The following is a 17,833-nucleotide window of genomic DNA, read 5'->3' as shown; positions in this document are numbered from 1 at the left end:
AATGCACGCAGCACGTGATCTACATGTGCACCACGAGCCAGGACACACACATGACAGAATGCACCCAGCACACGACCTACACACACGCCACAAGCCAGGACACACGCATGACAGGATGCACCCAGCCACACCACCTACACACACGCCACAAGCCAGGACACATGCATAACAGGATGCACCCAACACGTGATCTACACGTGCGCCCTAGATTCCCATGTTGAAATATTAACCCCAAGGTGATAAGGTCAGGAGGTGGGGCCTCCTGGGAGGGTGGAGCCCTCATGAATGGGATAGTGTCCCATACAGGAGACCCAGGAGAGACCTCCCTCCCGCCGTGTGTGACACAGCCAGAGGCCGCCATCCATGAGCCAGAAACAGGGCCCTTGCCAGACACGGAGTCTGCTCTCATGATCACAGACTTTGACCTTGGACTTTGAGCCTCCAGAACCATAAGAAATTCATTTCTGTTGTTTCCAAGCCCCCTGGTCTATATATTTCATTTTAGCAGCCCCAAGGCACTAAGACACAGACCCCCTAAAACCAGCACTGCCAGGACCTGGGCAAGGGGCCCCTCCTATGACAGGCTGAGGCTGCCTGAGGTGGGGAGGGGCCCGGGGTGATTGTGGGAACTCAGGGCTCTCAGGGGCCCCGGATCCAGGCCCCCATCCTGCCCCTGCCTGGAACCCAGTGGTAGCCCCTCTCAGGCAGGAGCCCTCCCAGCAGAGTAGTTGCTGGGGAAAAGGGGGCCGCAAGGGGAGGTCATCTCTGCTCCCCTGGGGACCTTCGGCGACTCAGAGACCACCCGGATGCCCCTCACTGCTGGGGGCTGGCCGTGGGTCCCCGCCCTTGGGAATGGTCACCGAAGCCAGCCCAAAGGGTGACCAGACCCAGAGACACGCAAAGAAGCCCATCACACACAATTCAGGGCCAGGAAGAAGGTGGCACACGTGTGCACCCCCCGGCCGGGCCGTCGTCCACGGGTGTGGCAGCAGGCTGGGCAGGAGCACTTGAAGCCAGAAGGAAGGGCCCGTGGAGAGAGGGGCCCAGAGCTCACTTCTATTTTTTCTTTATATTTTCTTTATAGCTTTCTACATTTTCCAGATTTTCTTTTTTTCTTTCTTTCTTTCTTTTTTTTTTTTTTTTTTTTTGAGTCTCACTCTGTCGCCCAGGCTGGAGTGCAGTGGCATAATCTTGGCTCACTGCAACCTCCGCCTCCTAGGTTAAAGTGATTCTCCTGCCTCAGCCTCCCAAGTAGCTGAGATTACAGGTGCCCACCACGATGCCCAGCTAATTTTTGTATTTTTAGTAGAGACGAGATTTCACCACGTTGGCCAAGCTGGTCTCGAATTCCTGACCTCAGGTGATCCACCTGCCTCGACCTCCCAAAGTGCTGGGATTATAGGCGTGAGCCACTGTGCCCGGCTCATTTTCCAGATTTTCTACAGTAAGCACATATTGCTTTTGTCATCAGAAATTAAGACTTTAAAAGGAGAATAAATAAAAAGGAACTTCCCTGGGGAAACAGCCCCAGTGGAGCCCAAGCCCTCTGCAGGGTGGGGTCAGGGGAATGGAACACAGGGCTGGTCCTGGAAGGTGACCCCCTCCTGGTGTCCAGCTCTGCGGAGAGAGGCCCTACCTCCTACTCTTCTGGTAGGAAGTTCAGAGAGTGCGGCAGACCACTTGCAAATCACCGCACAGGAGGCCAAGGGTGGAAGCCGCTTCCTCCCTCCTGCCCTCCCTCTGCTGGCCCCGGGATGTTTAGAAGCAGAGCTTTGCCAAGGCAATGAGATTTTGGGATGGGGGTCAGAGAAGCGGGTTAGAGCAGAGCTCCCTTCCCCAGGGCTGGAACCTGAAAAGGAAAGAAACGTCTACCCCGACACAAGCACGATTCCTTTATTTTGAGCCAGAAAGCAGCCAGCAAGCAAGTGCTGCCACCCACAACACCCTGGGCTACCTGCAGTCCTGTGCCTGACCCTGCAGCCTCGGGAGGGAGCTGTGGGGGGTCGCCCAGGGCCCACTTCCTGCCCCTACCCTGCCCTGCTCACTCCCAGCCGCTGTTCCCCTTCTCGAAGAGCAACCCCTGCTTGAGAACTCTGAGGAGAAACTTGCTTCTAATCCACAGGATTCTGCACTAAGAGCCCCCCCACATCCATCCTGGGGCACCCCAGCATATTCCACCCCTCTGCCCCGGGCACCCAAGGGGCATGGGCACGGCCAGAAGGCCTGTCAGGAGGGCCAGCAGCACCCCCGAGGCTTGTCCCCAAGGTTGGGCGGCTCGGGGCTGGTGGGCACGTTCTCCAGGACCTCACGTAGGGAGAATGTGCAAAAGGAAATCTCATCATAGGAGGTCCTGGCCCCACTCTCGTACAGGCAGGCAAAAACCAGGCCCCCCTCAGGGGCCGGCCCGACGGACGCCAGGTCGGAGTAGCCGCTGGGGCCCTCGTAGATCACCCAGGGCTCTGTCCAGCTGTGCGGGTCCAGCGGGGCCTGGCTCAGCCGGATACCCATGTGCAGCCGAGCCCTGCGCCCCACTGGGTGGGAGTACAGCAGCCACGTGGGGCTCTGGGGTGGGGCAGCAAAGGGCATGGGGAGCGCTAGGGTCCAGGACCCCACATCCCCACTGACCCCAGGCCTGGGGCCAGGCTGCCTGGGGCCATCCCCCTGAGGCTGCAGATGGCTGCAGGGCCCACCAGGCACCTGGGCTCCATGGGGGTCTCCGGCAGCCTCCTCTGGGGGTTCATGGACTCCAGGACCAAGGCGTGGAGGGTGAAGGGGACTCCCGGGGCCCACTGACCAACCGTCATCCCGTGGCCTGCTGGGGGCGGGGGCTGGGAAGCCCACGATGCTGCCCTGGCAGCCCCAGGCGGTCTCGGGCAGGGAAGCCACACGCTCTGCGGGCAGGAAGGAGGTGCCCTCGTCAGTGCTGAGTGCCTGCACGCGGCTGCCCAGGGTGCTCCGGGCATTGCAGTAGAGGAAGCTGCCGGCCTGTCCACCATCCACTGCCGCCAGCTGGCACTCGCCCGAGCGCAGGTTGGGCACGAGGCCTCCACAGCGCCAGGTGCGGCCGTGGTCATCGCTGTAGAAGGCGAAGGAGTGGGGGCTGGTCCGGCAGATCTTGCCAAAACACTCTCGGCGGTCCACGCGGTAGGTGTAGGCGGGCACCAGCAGGCGGCCTGAGGGCAGCTGCACGCCGTGGCCGGGACCCACGGCGAACGTGGCCCAGTCTGTGGGGAGGAGGGCGGAGGTGGGAGGGGCTGCTGAGTCCCCGAGGTTGGGGGGGGCGGATGGAGGAAGGCACAGGGGTCGGGGAAGGCACGGGGGTCGGGGAAGGAGGGGCTGGTGCCTCGGGTTAGGACCGTCACACTCTGACCACCCTTCCACACAACTCATTGCAGCCGCCCTGAGTCCTCCCAGGCTGACAAGCCTCTCCCAGCCGTTAGCAGCCGCGCCCAGGTGGGCAGCACCCAGGTGGACAGCGCCCAGGTGGGCAGCACCCAGGGAGGCCGGCGAGCACTGCCCATGCGGATACAGCGGAGGGCGGGCAGGGGGAGTGAGGCCCTGCGGTGGGGTCCTGGGGTCCGCCATGTATCTGCTCCACTCCCTGCTGTGGCTCCCACAGGCCAGGGTCAGGTGGCCACAGAGGACGGGGTGGAGGGAAAGCCGTGGCGAGGCCTGGCCAGGCCCTAGGCGGGGTGAGAAGGGAGTAAAGAATAAGAGGAAGGGGTGGGGCGGGGTGGCTGTTGGTTTGGGAGCTGAGAGACACCTCAGCATTCAGCCTTCTCCTCTGCAGATAAAGGGATGACCTGGGGGGATGACAGTCTGATCAGCCATAGAGGGCCTGCTCCTGCCCACCGGATGGACTGGGTGGCGACCAGTACCCATTTGCCTGGGACGGGAGGCCCAGGACAGTCCTGGGGAGAGGGCTGGTTGGTTCCCTTACGGCTGGAGGCAGGGGCGGGGGTGGGGCAGAATGGACATTTCCAGCTGGAATCTCCCTTCCATGTGGACCGTGGCCAATCCGAGGGACCCAGACTGGCACCCTGCCCGCCTACCCTGCACGGCACCACCAATGGCCTCCTCGGTGAGGTCCCGGGCGCTGCCCCACGAGAGGCCGGCGTCACGGCTGGCCACGTAGCAGAGGCGTGCGGCGTTCCTTCCCGTGGCGATCTGCACGGCCTCGGGCGTGTGGCCCAGCACCGCGATGAAGAAGAGGAAGACGGTGCCTGTGCCAGTGTCGTGCACGGGGCAGGGGTTCATGGACCGGTGCTCTGCCAGGGCTGCTGTCCCCAGCACCTGCAGGGCGCCCCACTGCCCAGAGGAGGAAGTGCCACTGACTAGGATGTCCAGGGACGTGGGCACAGCCCCCCGTGGGGCACCCGAGACAGCTGAGCCTGGTTTGCTCATCTATCTCGGGCACCCGCCTGCCACCGCCACCCCCGCCCCTGTCCCTGGGTGTGCAGCCCCAGTGGGCCCGGCCACTCACCCGCACGGAGCCCCCGGCCCGCGTGCCCCTCCTCAGCACCAGGCGGTGGGCATGGGAGTCGTCGGGGCTGAGCCGCTGCTCCACAAAGGCCAGCAGGGTGGGCCCGGGGGGCACGGGGAGCAGCGAGGGCACGCGGTAGGTCAGGCCGGTCCTCTCCCGCTCAAAGAGCACTGTCCGTGAAGGGGTATGAGGGGCCCCCATGCTCTGCTGGTCAGTACAGGGCCACAGGTCAGCAAGGCAGGCCCAGGGAGTCCCACACTCGCTCCTCCTCTGGATTGGGGAAGGGGCTCAGGAGGTGCAGACAGCTCCTGCCCACACCTAGGGCTCTTCCTGTACCCACCTTGGGGTCAGGCCTGTTTCTGACTCCCTCACCCCAGATCTGGAGCAGCCCCTCCCCAGTCCACCCTCACAACCCCTGTACCCCAAATGTCTATGGAATCAGACCTTCCCCTCTCAACACGGCTCTGGGAGTTGACCCTCGGCCAGGCTAGTTGGTGCGGAGGTGCAGGGGAGGCTGGCCGGAGAGCCCCGGGACCCTGCCAGCCATGTGCCCAGGACACATGGTCATCCCGGAATTCACCCAGCAGGAGGTCATGTGGACAATCAGGACCCAAAACCTCAAGCAAGGAGAGGCTCAGTGTCCCCAGAATAGAGGCCACAGCAAACAGAGACACAAAGAGGTGAGCTCACAGGGACTGCTGGGAGCCATGGGGACAGGGGACCCACTCCCACTTCCTGAAGTCATCGGGTCGCCCATAGCCAGGGATCCTGCAGGGGACAGGTGCTCGGTGGTCAGACCCCTGCCTGCAGGGCAGCTGGCCCCATAGTGCCCCCACCCCACTGCCTGGTGCTTTGCACCTGCAGGCCCTGACCTGAGAAGCACCCACAGGAATCAGAAGCCCCAAAGCTGAGTGGGGCTCCCAGACAACACCCACCAGGGCAGGGGCCGGGTGAGCGGGCATTTGGGGCACATGTGGGGTCTGCTTGCTGCAGGCGGGACCTGCCTGGGGGTCTCTCTGTCTGACCGCACAAAGCCAGGCCGGGCCGTGCGTGAGCACGCACAGCCCAGCACAGGGAGGTGGCGCAGCTGCAGACAGGTGGGAACGCTGGTACCCACCGTGCAGGACTCGGAGCGGTCAGAGCCACGGCCAGTCACCCAGGCTGGGCACACGGGGCACCTGGATGGGAGGCTAAGGGGAGGAGGGAGGAGGGAGATGGCTGGATGCTGAGCACCGCACCTGGCCAGGGCACAACGCCTGCCTACAACGGGGACCCACGCACACTCACGAGTCAGGTGGGACCGATGGAGACCCAGGTAAAGGCGCAACACTCGTGCAAAACCGGGCAGGCCTTGCCCCTACACCTGAGGCCCGAACAGACAGCTCCACCTCCAGCCACCTCTGCCCTGGGCCGCCGGTTCCTGAAAGGCTCTTGGCTAGGACAGCTGGCCGGCCCCTTCCTGCTGCTCCCCCACCACCAGTGTGCGGCTTCTGAGAGCAGCTTCCTGTCCCCAAGAAGCCCCTGGCTCTGCTCTCAAAGGGCAATTGTGCCCAAGCGGGAAGCAGGTGCAGACGCCACGTGTCCCTCTGGGCTGAGCAGGCACAAGCAAGACATTCTCTCGGCACTTGGCTCCCTCCCCAAGGCCCGGGCCACAGGAGCCGGCGTCAGCACCCCCTGCAGACATGAGGCCCAGGCCCGCTCCTGGGGACAGAGAGGGAGGGAAGGAGGCTCCAGAAACCAGCTGGTCACTCCCCTCGTTGCACAGAGGGGAAACTGAGGCCCACAGAGAGGACAAGGCTGCCACACACTTGGCTTGGGGTATCCTTGCCACAGCCAGGCCCTGAGTTCCACAGAGCCTCTGTGTCCTCAGCAGGCCCCTCCGTCTCAGAGGCCAGCCCTGCTCAGTGCGGCCAGTTCCCTGGGTTCCACAGAGCCTCTGTGTCCTCAGCAGGCCCCTCCGTCTCAGAGGCCAGCCCTGCTCAGTGCGGCCAGTTCAGCATGTTTCAGAGGTTTGGCTTGACTGGGACGGCTGTGTCCTGGACATTAACCAGTGCCCCCGCTCTCCCTGACAGGGCCCTTCTCAGGGCTGTGGAGTCACAGAAGGGAAAACCAAGGCCTGGGGGAGATGGGACCTCCAGGAGAACCTGGCCTTCTGGCCCCTGGACCCCTGGACCGGTTGTAGGGTTCACTCTGGCTTGGCAGGGGGCCATCACAGACCCCCCACCCCCACCCCTCGCAGCCCATCCTGACCCAGAGCCCTGAGGTCAGCCCAGGCCCTCTGCACACACCCTCTGGGGTCAGCACTTCTTGTCCTGGGACCCGTCAGGTGTAGGAACACCTTGGCGAGGGGCATTCACATGCGCCCACGTAAAGTGCAGAGGCCAAAGCTTTGTGCAGGATCCCAGCGGGGGCCCTCGGCGGCTCTGACCCTCAGCCTGCGCTGTGAACGTCCTGTGCCCTGGCCAGGGCGAAGACTCCAGCCACAGACCCTTCACCTGGTAGAGCATCCCCGACCAGCCCATCTGCAGAACGACCCTGTGGGCTGGCGCCGGCCCCCTGCATTGGGCCTCTCACAACCCGTCTGCCTCCATCCCATGCCCTGAATCTGCCCCCAGGAACCCTCAGTGTCACACCCACCCTGTGGGCCAGGAAACTGTCCCATTGGGAGACGCGTGTGGGACCTCTTGTTGGAGGGGCCCTCGGAATCCATGCAGCCCGCCCCTTGTTTGAGAGCTGAGGAGCCACCCTGGGGTTGGCAAGCGGTGGGACTCGTCCAGCACCCCCAGACAGAGGAGCCGGCCAGCGGGACAGATCCCTCAGGAGCGGGTCCTGGCCCCGAGCACCAGGGTAGAGGGGTGAGGGCACTGGGGGTGCCAAGGGCAGGGACTCACCGGCCACCTCGGGAAGGCTGCAGAGCTCATCATGGGTGGCTGCCTCGCCTGACCCAGAGCAGAGACAAGGGCCCACTGTGCGGGCAGCAGGCCAGGGAGCTGGCCACGTCCCAGGGCTACGTCAGGACCCTGGACACTCCCACGGTGGCACAGCTCCACTGAAGCCCAGAGCGGGGCCAGGGGTGCAGATGGGCACCCACGAGCCACACAGATGCCTGGGGCCAGCACAGGCTCCCCTCTGCAGGTCGACACGCTCAACACTGGGGTGCTGAGGACACAGGGATGTGCCCTCCAACAAGGGCTGTGGTGAGGCCACAGTGGACCTCCCAGGGAGACACAGGGGTCTGCTGCTCAAGAGATGCAGCCCTGGCAGGAGGGCTCCGTGAGTGCACACTCTCTTCCGGGCTTCCTGGGTGCGGGGCCTCCCCTGGCACAGCACAGCCCCTCACAGCACAGGACAGTGGCCCCTGGGGCCTTGCTGGGCTCCAGCTCCGTATCTGTGCTTCTGGTAGGCCAGCACCCTATCACCATGTCCTGTGCCTCTCAGGGCCCAGGGTGACCCCTCCCCAGCACAGCTGCCCCTGCAGGACTCCTGCCAGCCCCATTCATGCTGGCCTGACCCCGGCCTGCCATTTTGGAGGCAGCCTTGGTAACCGATGCTCAAATGACCACTGCCCAGGCCAGAATCTCAGAGGAGGCCACAGGTCCCCAGTGCGCTCTGATGGGGCAGCCTCTGCGGGGGCTCCCTGGGCCCTGAACACCCTCCCTTCTCACTGTCCCTCCCTCCCCTGCGAGGGGCGTCCTCAACTGCTTCTGAAACCTGGGGGGCTGTGGTGGGAAACAGGGAGGTCATGTGGTTTCCAGGCTGAGATTATAAACCTGCTGCGTCCCTCCAGGTCTTGGAGCCTGAGGGGATTTACTGGGGGGAGCTGGGAGGGGGCCGGGGAGGATGTGGGAGAGAAGGAAGTGGGAGGAGTGGGCCCCAGCTCCTTCCGACTCATCTGCACGCCCCCCGTGGGCCACGTGACCCCCGTGGGCCGCTCACCAGCGCCCTGTGCACTCACAACCCCCAGAGGGGCGTACCGAGTCCAGGCAACTTGGCCGTTGTACACATCCTCCTGCTCACAGCCAAGAATACTGGGGCAGGTGGGTGGGAAGGGACAACCTCCCCACCTCTCAGAAGCCCCACCCCAGCCCAACCAGAACTGGGTGGCCCATCTCCCTTCTCCTGTGCCCCAAGTCTGGGCCTGGTGGAGTCTGACCAGGGCCATCCCCTAAGCACCCAGGCTCATAGGGAAACGGGGCCTCCAAGCCCCCACGTCACCTTGCAAAGCCCTCTCCTGGGCCACCCTGAGACAGAGGCTGGGTCTGGAGCAGGGCTGTCTGACCAGGGTGTGCCCACAGAGCTGGGATGGGGGGCAGGCCTCACTCCCTCTGCTTGAGGCTTTTCAAGCCCACTTTTTTCAATCTAGAGATTTCACAGGAAAGCTTCTCCTGAAAAGCCAGATTTGCCCTCAGGTGCCACCTCCTTCCCCTGGGCATCTCTGCCTGGACAAGCCACCGTCTACCTGGGGTATATGCCAGCCACGGGTCCCACCACCCCCAACTGTCACCCCGTGGCCCATGGCTGCTCAGAGGTCCCTGGGCACATCTGAGGCTCTGTCCCTGTGGGATGAAAGCCACCGGGAGGAAGCTTTCCTTAACTGCCTTCGTGAGCTCTGGCAGCCGAGGGGCCACGTGACCCCAGCATCACACGGAAGGCTGGGACGTGCCCCCTCCCCAAAAGCAGTTTCGGCCACACTGTGTTCCCCCTTTCATGGCTGCACGATGTGGCGGCATTTTAACCGCCCCTTCTCAATGCACAACCCGGACAGGCTGTTCTCAACACTCTACTGCAAACCACACACCATTTTACGTCGCCAGAAAGACCCCAAATTTCCATTCAAAAAGATGGTACCAGTTTCAGTTCCCACCAACCTGGAAGGCAGAGACAAAAGGACAGTGTGCCCTCCTGTAACTTCATTTCTTCGGTGCCTGAAGCTGAGGGCAGAGTCCATGCCTGGGCACAGGGCTGCCACCGCAGCAGCCACCGCCCCAACCGTCGCCCGTCCTCCCAGAGATGACCTGCGCTGTGTTCGGGGACAGGGCTGCCACCGCAGCGGCCACCGCCCCAACCCTCGCTCGGCTCAGAAGCAGACCTCCTCCTGCTGGGCTCACTTGGGCCCGGTGTGCCAAGGGGGCCTGGTTTTGGGGCCGGCAGGTTCTGCTTGATGCTCAGAGGGTAACTGGATGCTGAAAACCGTGAGTCTTTCTTCAACTCAGGGGAATGTTTCCACGGCAGGCCAGGCCTCACCGACGCAGGCCTCCTCCGGACAACTGTCCGGCACTGACTGAGGGTGAAGTGAAATATTAGAAGCTGAGAGCCAGCGCCTCATACAAAGCTGGGAAGTAACAAAAGCCCACCAAGAGTTCTGCCCAGGGCTTTCCCGGGCCTTGAAGCATGACGAGATCATGAAGGAATTCTTAACAGGACCCGTTTAGTATTAAACAGGTTTTATTGGGGGGGTCTGAAAAAACTCCCCAGGCCTCCACAAACAAGTTTACTGGGCTCTGAAGGAACTCCCCAAACCTCCATGATTTAGCAGAAGAGAAGATAAGGGTAAACACCTGGACCCATTTAGATCAAGTAAATTTACTGAGGTTCCAGAGGAAGATCTTCAGGACTCGAACTTAGTTATAGATTAGAAGAATTTAATCACGTATGTCTTTAGATGAATCACACTTACACGTAGACATAGAGCCTAGAAGGTTTATAAGCTCTGGAAAAACTCTGTAATCTGGAGTTAAGTCTGGTAATCGTTTCCGGGCCATCTCCCTGTAACAAGTTACAGAAATAAAATCTCTCTTCTTCCCCAGTCCATCTGCATCTCGCTATCGGGCCTCGGGAATGAGCAGCCCGACCCTGGGTGTGGTCCGGGAATGTTTTGTTCTCCACGTGACCTGCTTTCTCATCTGTGGTCTTCTCTGCCTTCTGGGACTCCTATTGTTGGCACGTGGGCTCCTCCAGGGCCACTCTCCCTTTACCTGGCGGAATGCCCTCCTGTGGCTTCCCTGGGCTGAGCGGGGAGGGAGGGTGGCCTGCAGAGGTCCCTGGGCCGAGGAGGGAGGGAGGGTGGGCGGCCTGCAGGAGTCCCTGGGCCGAGAGGGGAGGGAGGGTGGGCGGCCTGCAGGAGTCCCTGGGCTGAGCGGGGAGGGAGGGTGGGCGGCCTGCAGAGGTCCCTGGGCTAAGAGGGGAGGGAGGGTGGGCGGCCTGCAGAGGTCCCTGGGCTGAGCGGGGAGGGAGGGTGGGCGGCCTGCAGAGGTCCCTGGGCCGAGGAAGGAGGATGGGCAGCCTGCAGAGGTCCCTGGGCCGAGGAGGGAGGGTGGGCAGCCTGCAGAGGTCCCTGGGCTGAGGAGGGAGGGTGACCTGCTGAGGTCCCTGGCTGACTCTGACTCAGTGGAGCTCGTGCCATTCTTCACAGCCAACTCTCACTGAAAATTCACTCTTCCTGAAGCTGTTATGCCCAGACTGTTTGTTCCCCAAAGAAGACCACCAGAGTCCAGAGTCAAAGCCAAGCGGCAAGGATCTTTACTACAAGTTCGAACTTGGTCCCTCCATTCCACAGCATACAGGAGGGCCTCGAACAATGCGAGTGCTTGCTTTTTATAGCCCGATGTAAACAGGATATGTAAAGTTACAGGGAACAAGGTAATCCTCTCGGTTACAGCATTACAATTGGTTAACATTATACATTTAGCATTCCTTATCGGAGATCTCCCAGGTGATGTTTTTCTGAAGTTTGAAAGAAATATGGAGGAATGTGTTTGTGCTGGACTCAGGAAGTTGGGAGATATATGGGGGATGTGCCTCATTCCTTTCAAAGCTCCCACATTACACTGGGGTCCGAGGGAGCTGCCTATGCTGCTGGTTTGGGTTATCTCTCTTCTTTGAAATACTGGTTCCCTGCCCCCCCCAAAAAAGCAAGGACACACCTAGACCTGCAGGCCTAGATCCACTGCTGGAGTCTCAACCTCCAGGCTGGCGTGCAGCAGAGTAGCTGCGTTTCCTGGGTGCCCCAGGCATCGGCTGGTCCCAGCATGTGCACCCCTTTACCCGCTGAGCCCCTGGCAGCCAGGGATCACGTCCTGCCAGGCAGGGAGGCTCTGTCCCTCCGTGTGAATGACGAAGAGGGCTGCCCACAGCTGCCCTCTGGCACCACACCCAACATGGTCTCCAAGGCAACCAAGGGTATGTGGACCCCCAACCACTCCTTTGGCAAGTGAGACGTCCTCTCCTTCACGGGGCATTAGGGGCTGACCAGCAGGGGTCGTGGAGCCGAGCTAGAGCTCTGGTCTTGTGAGCAGCTGTGCCATCTCTGTAGAAAACGTCCTTCCATCAGAACCAAACCTCCGGCAGCTAAAGATGGGGAGCTGTTCGGGAGCGGCTGACCCCTTGCCCCTGCCCCATTTCCGGGCTGGTCTTTGTGACACTGCCTGTGCCTGCAGCTGTCTCTGGGACCAGCACCTTGTTGCCAGCGCCGGGAAATTCAGGGGAGCCACTCTGAGTTCCTCCGAGGACCCACAGCCCCAGTGCCCAGGACCCTCGGGAGACCCGGGGCTCACGGGCATGCGCGTCCTGCCGGGCAGGTGCTGACCTGCCATCCAGCTTCCCCTACTCCCCCGCCCTCCTGTTCAGTCCTATTCAGTGAAGAGAGGGACAGCCTCGGACCCGGGGGCGGGGGGAGGGGGGCTGCCGCCTGGGCTCAGGGCGCTCTCTGGGAGGGATCTGGGCGGATCGTCGGGGTGGGCGGCTCCTTACTGGGGTCTCCACCCTCTTCATTTTAGAGCCGTAGCCGGTGGGCCTGGGTTTCCCAACGCCCCAGAAGCCCTGCGAGGATCCCCGGCCTCCCCGGTGATGGCGGAGAGAGGGGCTGCTGTCCGCAGGAGGTCCCGACCCCAGCCCCGGCCCCTCTACTCCCCCAGGAACGGGATTTTCTTGCGGGGCTTCTCCGGGAACTGCAGGGCGTACAGGTGGGCCATGTACTGGAGCTCAGGCATCACCAGCCTCTGGCACACGCGCAGCGTCTGGTTGTCCAGGCCCGGCCGGAGGTTGTAGCCCAGGATGTCGGCCCTACCGGACTGGTAGGGGCGCAGGCGCAGGTCTCTGATCTGCGTGCGGTTCTTGGGCTCGCCGCCGTCTTGCAGGCACAGGGTCGCGAGTTCGCGCCTCCGGGCGCGCAGCCGCTCCACCTCCCCGCGCAGCCGCCGTGGCCCCAGCTCGGCGCGCAGCTGCCCCCAGAGGCTGCGGTTGAAATGCTCGTACAGGCGCCAGTCCAGCGCGCACCAGCTCCGCGCGCGCTCCCGGGTCTCGGGCGCCAGGCGGGTCACGGAGCGCGCGCTGCGGGCGTTGATCCTGAAGGCCACCACGTCGTCCAGCGCCCAGCGCAGCCGGCGCCGCAGCAGCACCAGGGACTCGTCCAGGTGCTCCGCGATGAGCACCAGCTGGAAGCGCCGCTCCACCTCCGCGATGCGCGCGCGCACGTAGCCCTCCTCGAGCGGCGCGTTGGGGTCGAAGCCGAAGTCGAACCACATGTTGTTCTTGGCGTAGACGTTCTTGAGGAGGCGGCTGTCGTTGTAGAACGTCCGCGGCGAGGCCAGGAACGCGTCCAGGCTCGGGGCGCGCAGGAAGGCGGGGGTGTAGGTTTTGTAGTAGATGAAGGAGGACTCCAGCTGGAACACGGGGTTCCTCAGGATGGAGAAGTAGAAGGTGTTGTTTGGCATGACTTTCTGCACCTGTGTGGCGACAGAGAGGCGGGCTGCGGACCGCGGGCCCGGGCCAGGGTGGCCCACCCGCGGGGAGGAGGCGCGTCCTGGCCACACCTGCTCGGGGAGCCCCCCCATCCACACATCTGCGGAGGGACCAGGGCCTGGCACCTCCTCGTGCAGTAGCTGCGGGAGCAGAGCCAGGGCCACACGCAGGCCCTGTAGCACGGTCACTGGTTCCCTGGGGCCCAAAACAGAGGCCAAGGACGCCAGGATGGGGCCTCAGCAGGAGGAGGGAGGAGGAGCTCCCAATGGCACCTCGAGAAGACGCAGAGGCCTCTAGGGGTGGGATGCTGTGGGGCACAGACCCAACACGAAGGGCCCTCCTCGGGCCCCTGGCACAGGGGGCCTTCAGCACTCCACCAGCTGCCAGGCCAGGGTGACACCCACCTAACAGATAAAGAAACTGAGGCCCAGAGAAGGCCCATGACCCGGGTTCCCCACAGGGTGGGTCTGGACTTACCCTCACTTGTGCCCCCTCAGAGGTCCTGGAGGATATACCCCACCCACAGAAAGTAAAGTCATGCAGAAAGCCATGCCCAACTACACCGCTGGCTTCTCCATCCTCAGAAACCCAGGGAGAGAACAGTGGGAGGCCTCCTCCCTGCTCCCACCCTCTTCCTTTCCTCTCCTCCTGACCCCTCCTCCTTCCTCTGCCCCACGGCCCCCACCTCACAGCACACCCAAGCTGCCCCGCTCTCTGCCCACCACCTCTCCCCACCGGGCCTCCCTCTGGCCTCACCTCGTCACCTAGCCTCTGCTGGCCATTCTCCACAGAGCGCTGGGGGTGACCCTAAAACACCTGTGCCTGCCCACAGCCCTCCCGCCCACACTCCCTGCCCTGCTTCTTTTGTAAGGAAGGTCAGGGAAGCCCTGGGGGGAAGAGGGCTCTGTGCTGAGACCTGAGGGACCCAAAGGAGGGCCTGCAGCCACGGGAGCGAAGGTCATGGGGTGGGGTGAGCCGGGCCTGTGCAGTACCAGAGGAGGCCAGAGAAGCGGGAGAGCACTGGGGATGCCCTTGGGCAGGGGCTGTGGGACTCCTAGGTCTCATTCCAAGAGCAACTGTAGGCTACTGGCCACCTGGAGGGGCAGGGGTTGGCTCAGCAGGATGTGCGGCCCAGGCCCTCCCCACCCCCTCTCTGCATGCCCCGCCCCTAAGCCTTCCACCTCCTCTCCAGTCTCCAGGCTACACCACTCAGACCCTGCAGCCACAGCCACAGCCGCAGCCCACCCTCCTCCCCAGCGGGCCACCGCACCTCAGGCAGGTTGAACCTCAGGTGGTTGCACATGATGTTGAAGTGCTGCTGCAGCTCCATGCCTTCCACGTAGCGTGCCAGGAAGAGCCTAGGATAGCCCAGGTGGACGTGCAAGCCGGCGGGCAGTGCCACGGACAGGTTGTGGGTCTCGGCAAAGCGGTAGAGGATGTTGAGGACCGTGCTGCTGGCCGTCTTGTGCGTCTTCAGGAACATGATGTTGGTCACGGGCGGCCCCTTGGCCTGGCCCCCAAACAGGCTGGGAGGGAAGGCACAGGCCACCATCAGCAAGGGTGCAGATGCCCCGATCCCCGCTCAACAATGAACCCCAGCCCGGCAACCGCAACGAGAGACCTCCCAACCTGAGCCCCCCAACTCTAGGCCAGGGGCCCACTGGGTAAACACAGAACCCTGGCCCCAAGCCTTGCCCCACTCCACAACCTCCCATCTGGTGGCCCAAACACAGACTCCCCCAACTGTCTTCCATAACCATGCTCCCCAACTCTGTGCCCCTGAGAACTAAAAATAAAACCCTACATGAAACCCAACTTGGCCAAGGGGACCCCAGACACACCTTAAAACTGAGTTCCCAGCAGTGATGGGATGGGAGGTCAGACCCATCCCATCATCACACCCCCTCCCCTTTGCGGTTTAGACACAGCAACTGCCCAGTGTGAATGTTAAATAGAGACCATGAAGAAAATGTGGCACATATATACCATGGAATACTATGTAGCTATAAAAAAGAATGAGTTCATGTCCTTTGCAGGGACGTGGATGAAGCTGGAAACCATCATCCTCAGCAAACTAACACAGGAACAGGAAACCAAACACCACATGTTCTCACTCATAAGTGGGACTTGAACAATGAGAACACGTGGGCACAGGGAGGGGAACAGCACATACCAGGGCCTGTCGGGGGGGTGGGGGCAAGGAGAGGGAAAGCATTAGGAGAAATACCTAATGCATGCGGGGCTTGAAACCCAGATGACGGGTTGACAGGTGCAGCAAACTGTCAGGCCTATAAGCCCAAGCTAAGCCATCATATCCCGTGACCTGCACGTAAATATCCAGATGGCCTGAAGCAACTGAAGATCCACAGAAGTGAAAATAGCCTTAACTGATGACATTCCACCATTGTGATTTGTTTCTGTCCCACCCTAACTGATCAATGTCCTTTGTAATCTGCCCCACCCTTTAGAAGGTTCTTTATAATCTCCTCCACCCTTAAGTTTCTTTGTAATTCTCCCCACCCTTCAGAATGTACTTGGTGAGCTTCACCCCCTGCCCCCAAAACCTTGCTCTTAACTTCACCGCCTGTCCCAAAACCTATAAGAACCAATGATAATCCCACCACCCTTTGCTGACTCCTTTATCGGACTCAGCCCGCCTGCACCCAGGTGAAATAAACAGCCATGTTGCTCACACAAAGCCTGTTTGGTGGTCTCCTCACACGGACGCGTGAGACACAAACCACCATGGCACGTGTATACCAGTGTAACAAACCTGCACGTTCTGCACCTGTGTCCCAGAACTTAAAGTAAAATTTTTCTTTTAATTAAAAAATGAAAAGAGACCAATAGCCCAGCAGAACCGACTGTGGTCATAAGACACCAAATTACCAACAGGGCCTGAGGCCACGCCAGGCAGGGGCTAAGTCACGCACACTGCACTTAAAGCAGAAACCAGGTTCTCCCTGCCACAAGCTTTTCTTTGTCTCTGGCAGCCAAACGCTGGCCTTGAGATGAACAACATTAAAGCAGGTGCAGCTCACCCCCCGCCAGACGCTGCCTCGCTGACCCCTGCTCCACCAGCCAGAACCATAGCTGCAATCGGACAAAAGCCTCATCTCAGTAACTGTCTCCTGAGCAGGGACCCCCAGCCCTGAACCGGTTCTGGCGGTTTACAGAGGCTGCACACCGAGTGCTTCCCGTCCCGGCTTCACCTTCTGACGTGCAGGGCCTAATTGTAACGCAGTTAGATGTGCAGTCTCCACCCCAAGGTGAACGTGGGTCACATGTAACACACGTGTTTGTTCAGGACACATGTGTCAGGACCCCCTTTACGAATATCCACAGCTCCTCCCGTCACTTGCTGAACGTGTACTTGGCCAAGCCATTCAGAGTATGTCCCTGTCCCACGCCCTCCCTCGAAGTGTCCGATCACAGCCTTTCAACGGCTGTGCTCCCAGCCTGTGGGATGTCCACACTTTATAAGAAACAAAGTCTCCTCTCCAAATTTGTAGATGTCATGATTCTTCAGCTGACACCCCCAACCCAGGAACCCCCACCAGATCCAGCACTGCGCCCCGACCTACAGACCCTCAGCCCCGGCCTCAGGGCCCCACAGAGACAGTGTCCTCAGACCCACCTCTGTTTCCCTCAGGGGCTACACCTTCTGGCCCACACGTCACCCCAGCCTTCTCCCTGGCGCCCAGGCGTGCACGTGCAGCTGGCCCTGTGACCTCATGCGACATCATGTGACCTCAGCCACACATGCGGCTCTTGGCAGTCCGTTCACACCAGGAAAAGGAAGGACCCCAAAGCCGAGACTGGCGGCCAGAGGTAGGGCTGGAGTAGACGCTGGGCCCACTCTTGGAACCCATCACGACACCTACCCAGTGGGCCTGGAGTAGCAGGCGCCCTCCCTGCCCCAGAGCAGGGCCAGCAGGAGTGACCAGGATGGTGGGGTCAGGGTCTCCAGGCCTAACCAGCCTGGGCGATGCGGGTGAGCAAAGACAGGGTCCTTGGGACCTGTCTCCGGCAGCTCAGCTCGGCCCAGAGGGGACTGGTGCTTCCTCTCTCTTCCAACCAGAGGGGCTGGGGAGTGGCAGGGCCTGGAAGACCCTCCCAGCAGCCTGGCTGAAGCCCTGTCTGGAGGCACAGCTGGGCTGCGAGGTGGGCACCTCCATGCACAGGGGCTCCACAGAGGATGTACCACAGGCGGGCAGAGGAGAGGGTCTCCAGGCAGGCCCAGGGTTGCGAGGTCTGTCCTGAGCACAGTTCCGACCTTTTCCTTCCCAGATCCCAGCCCAGGCCCAGCCCAGGCCCACAGGCCACCTCTGTTGTGGGGAGCAAGAAGGAGGCCTCCAGCCCTGCCCGCCACACTAGGGACCCTCTGCACACACTAGCTGGCTCTGCCCCCAAACCCAGACCCGGCCCCTGCTCCCCAGAGCCCTCCCCAGAGGCCCAGGCAGGTTTGTGGTTAACAGGAGACTCTCCGGGTGCCCCCGAGGAAGGGCCCATCTGTCCCTCCTCTTCCAGAGGGATTCAGGCCCAGTGGGGAGGTGTGCATGCTGGGGTCCCGGGCTCTGCCCTCGGGGCTGTTAGGAGGCGCCTGCCCGG

At 61.9% G+C, this 17,833-nt stretch overlaps 2 protein-coding genes across 7 annotated transcripts in view; both read right to left on the bottom strand.

The window, feature by feature from the left end:
• Positions 1-1,872: 1,872 nt before the first annotated feature.
• LOC105473750 (neuraminidase 4) lies at positions 1,873-7,440 on the bottom strand. 5 transcript variants are annotated; one of them, XM_024790375.2, is made up of 5 exons: positions 7,375-7,438; positions 5,601-5,673; positions 4,484-4,687; positions 4,053-4,308; positions 1,873-3,224 (listed from the first exon to the last, which is right to left on the bottom strand). In XM_024790375.2, exons 3-5 carry the CDS (start codon positions 4,682-4,684, stop codon positions 2,227-2,229), a joined length of 1,455 nt encoding a protein of 484 aa, XP_024646143.1. In that variant the 5' UTR covers positions 4,685-4,687; positions 5,601-5,673; positions 7,375-7,438; the 3' UTR covers positions 1,873-2,226. The 5 variants fall into 5 exon arrangements, with proteins under 5 accessions (XP_024646143.1, XP_070929895.1, XP_011726003.1 ...); XM_071073794.1 differs by lacking the exon at positions 5,601-5,673 and having other exon boundaries at positions 4,484-4,690; positions 7,375-7,440; XM_011727701.2 differs by lacking the exon at positions 5,601-5,673 and having other exon boundaries at positions 7,375-7,440.
• Positions 7,441-10,974: 3,534 nt separating this feature from the next.
• Positions 10,975-17,833, bottom strand: part of LOC105473751 (galactose-3-O-sulfotransferase 2) — a 28,601-nt gene continuing 21,742 nt past the window's right edge. For both annotated transcript variants that reach the window (XM_011727707.3, XM_011727708.3), the window contains exons 3-4: positions 14,493-14,748; positions 10,975-13,206 (exon numbers count right to left, since the gene is read on the bottom strand). In XM_011727707.3, the coding sequence (XP_011726009.2) occupies positions 12,385-13,206; positions 14,493-14,748 (1,078 nt within the window). In that variant the 3' untranslated portion in view covers positions 10,975-12,384. The remainder of the gene's footprint in view (positions 13,207-14,492; positions 14,749-17,833) is intronic.

The sequence above is a fragment of the Macaca nemestrina genome, chromosome 11 (genome assembly GCF_043159975.1).
Source record: "Macaca nemestrina isolate mMacNem1 chromosome 11, mMacNem.hap1, whole genome shotgun sequence".
In the NCBI taxonomy this organism is placed as follows: Eukaryota; Metazoa; Chordata; class Mammalia; order Primates; family Cercopithecidae; genus Macaca; species Macaca nemestrina.
The sequence above is the reverse complement of the archived record's forward strand: the minus strand, read 5'-3'. Positions and strand labels throughout refer to the sequence as shown.

Bases quoted from the DNA above. Each gene is read 5' to 3' on its own strand.
- LOC105473750 (XM_071073794.1), bottom strand. From the start codon at position 7,407: ATGATGAGCTCTGCAGCCTTCCCGAGGTGGCCG. The intron at 4,309-4,483 runs GTGAGTGGCCGG...TCCTCTGGGCAG, and splicing joins GGGCCGGGGGCTCCGTGCGG to TGGGGCGCCCTGCAGGTGCT. The intron at 3,225-4,052 runs GTAGGCGGGCAG...TCCTCCCCACAG, and splicing joins CATTGGTGGTGCCGTGCAGG to ACTGGGCCACGTTCGCCGTG.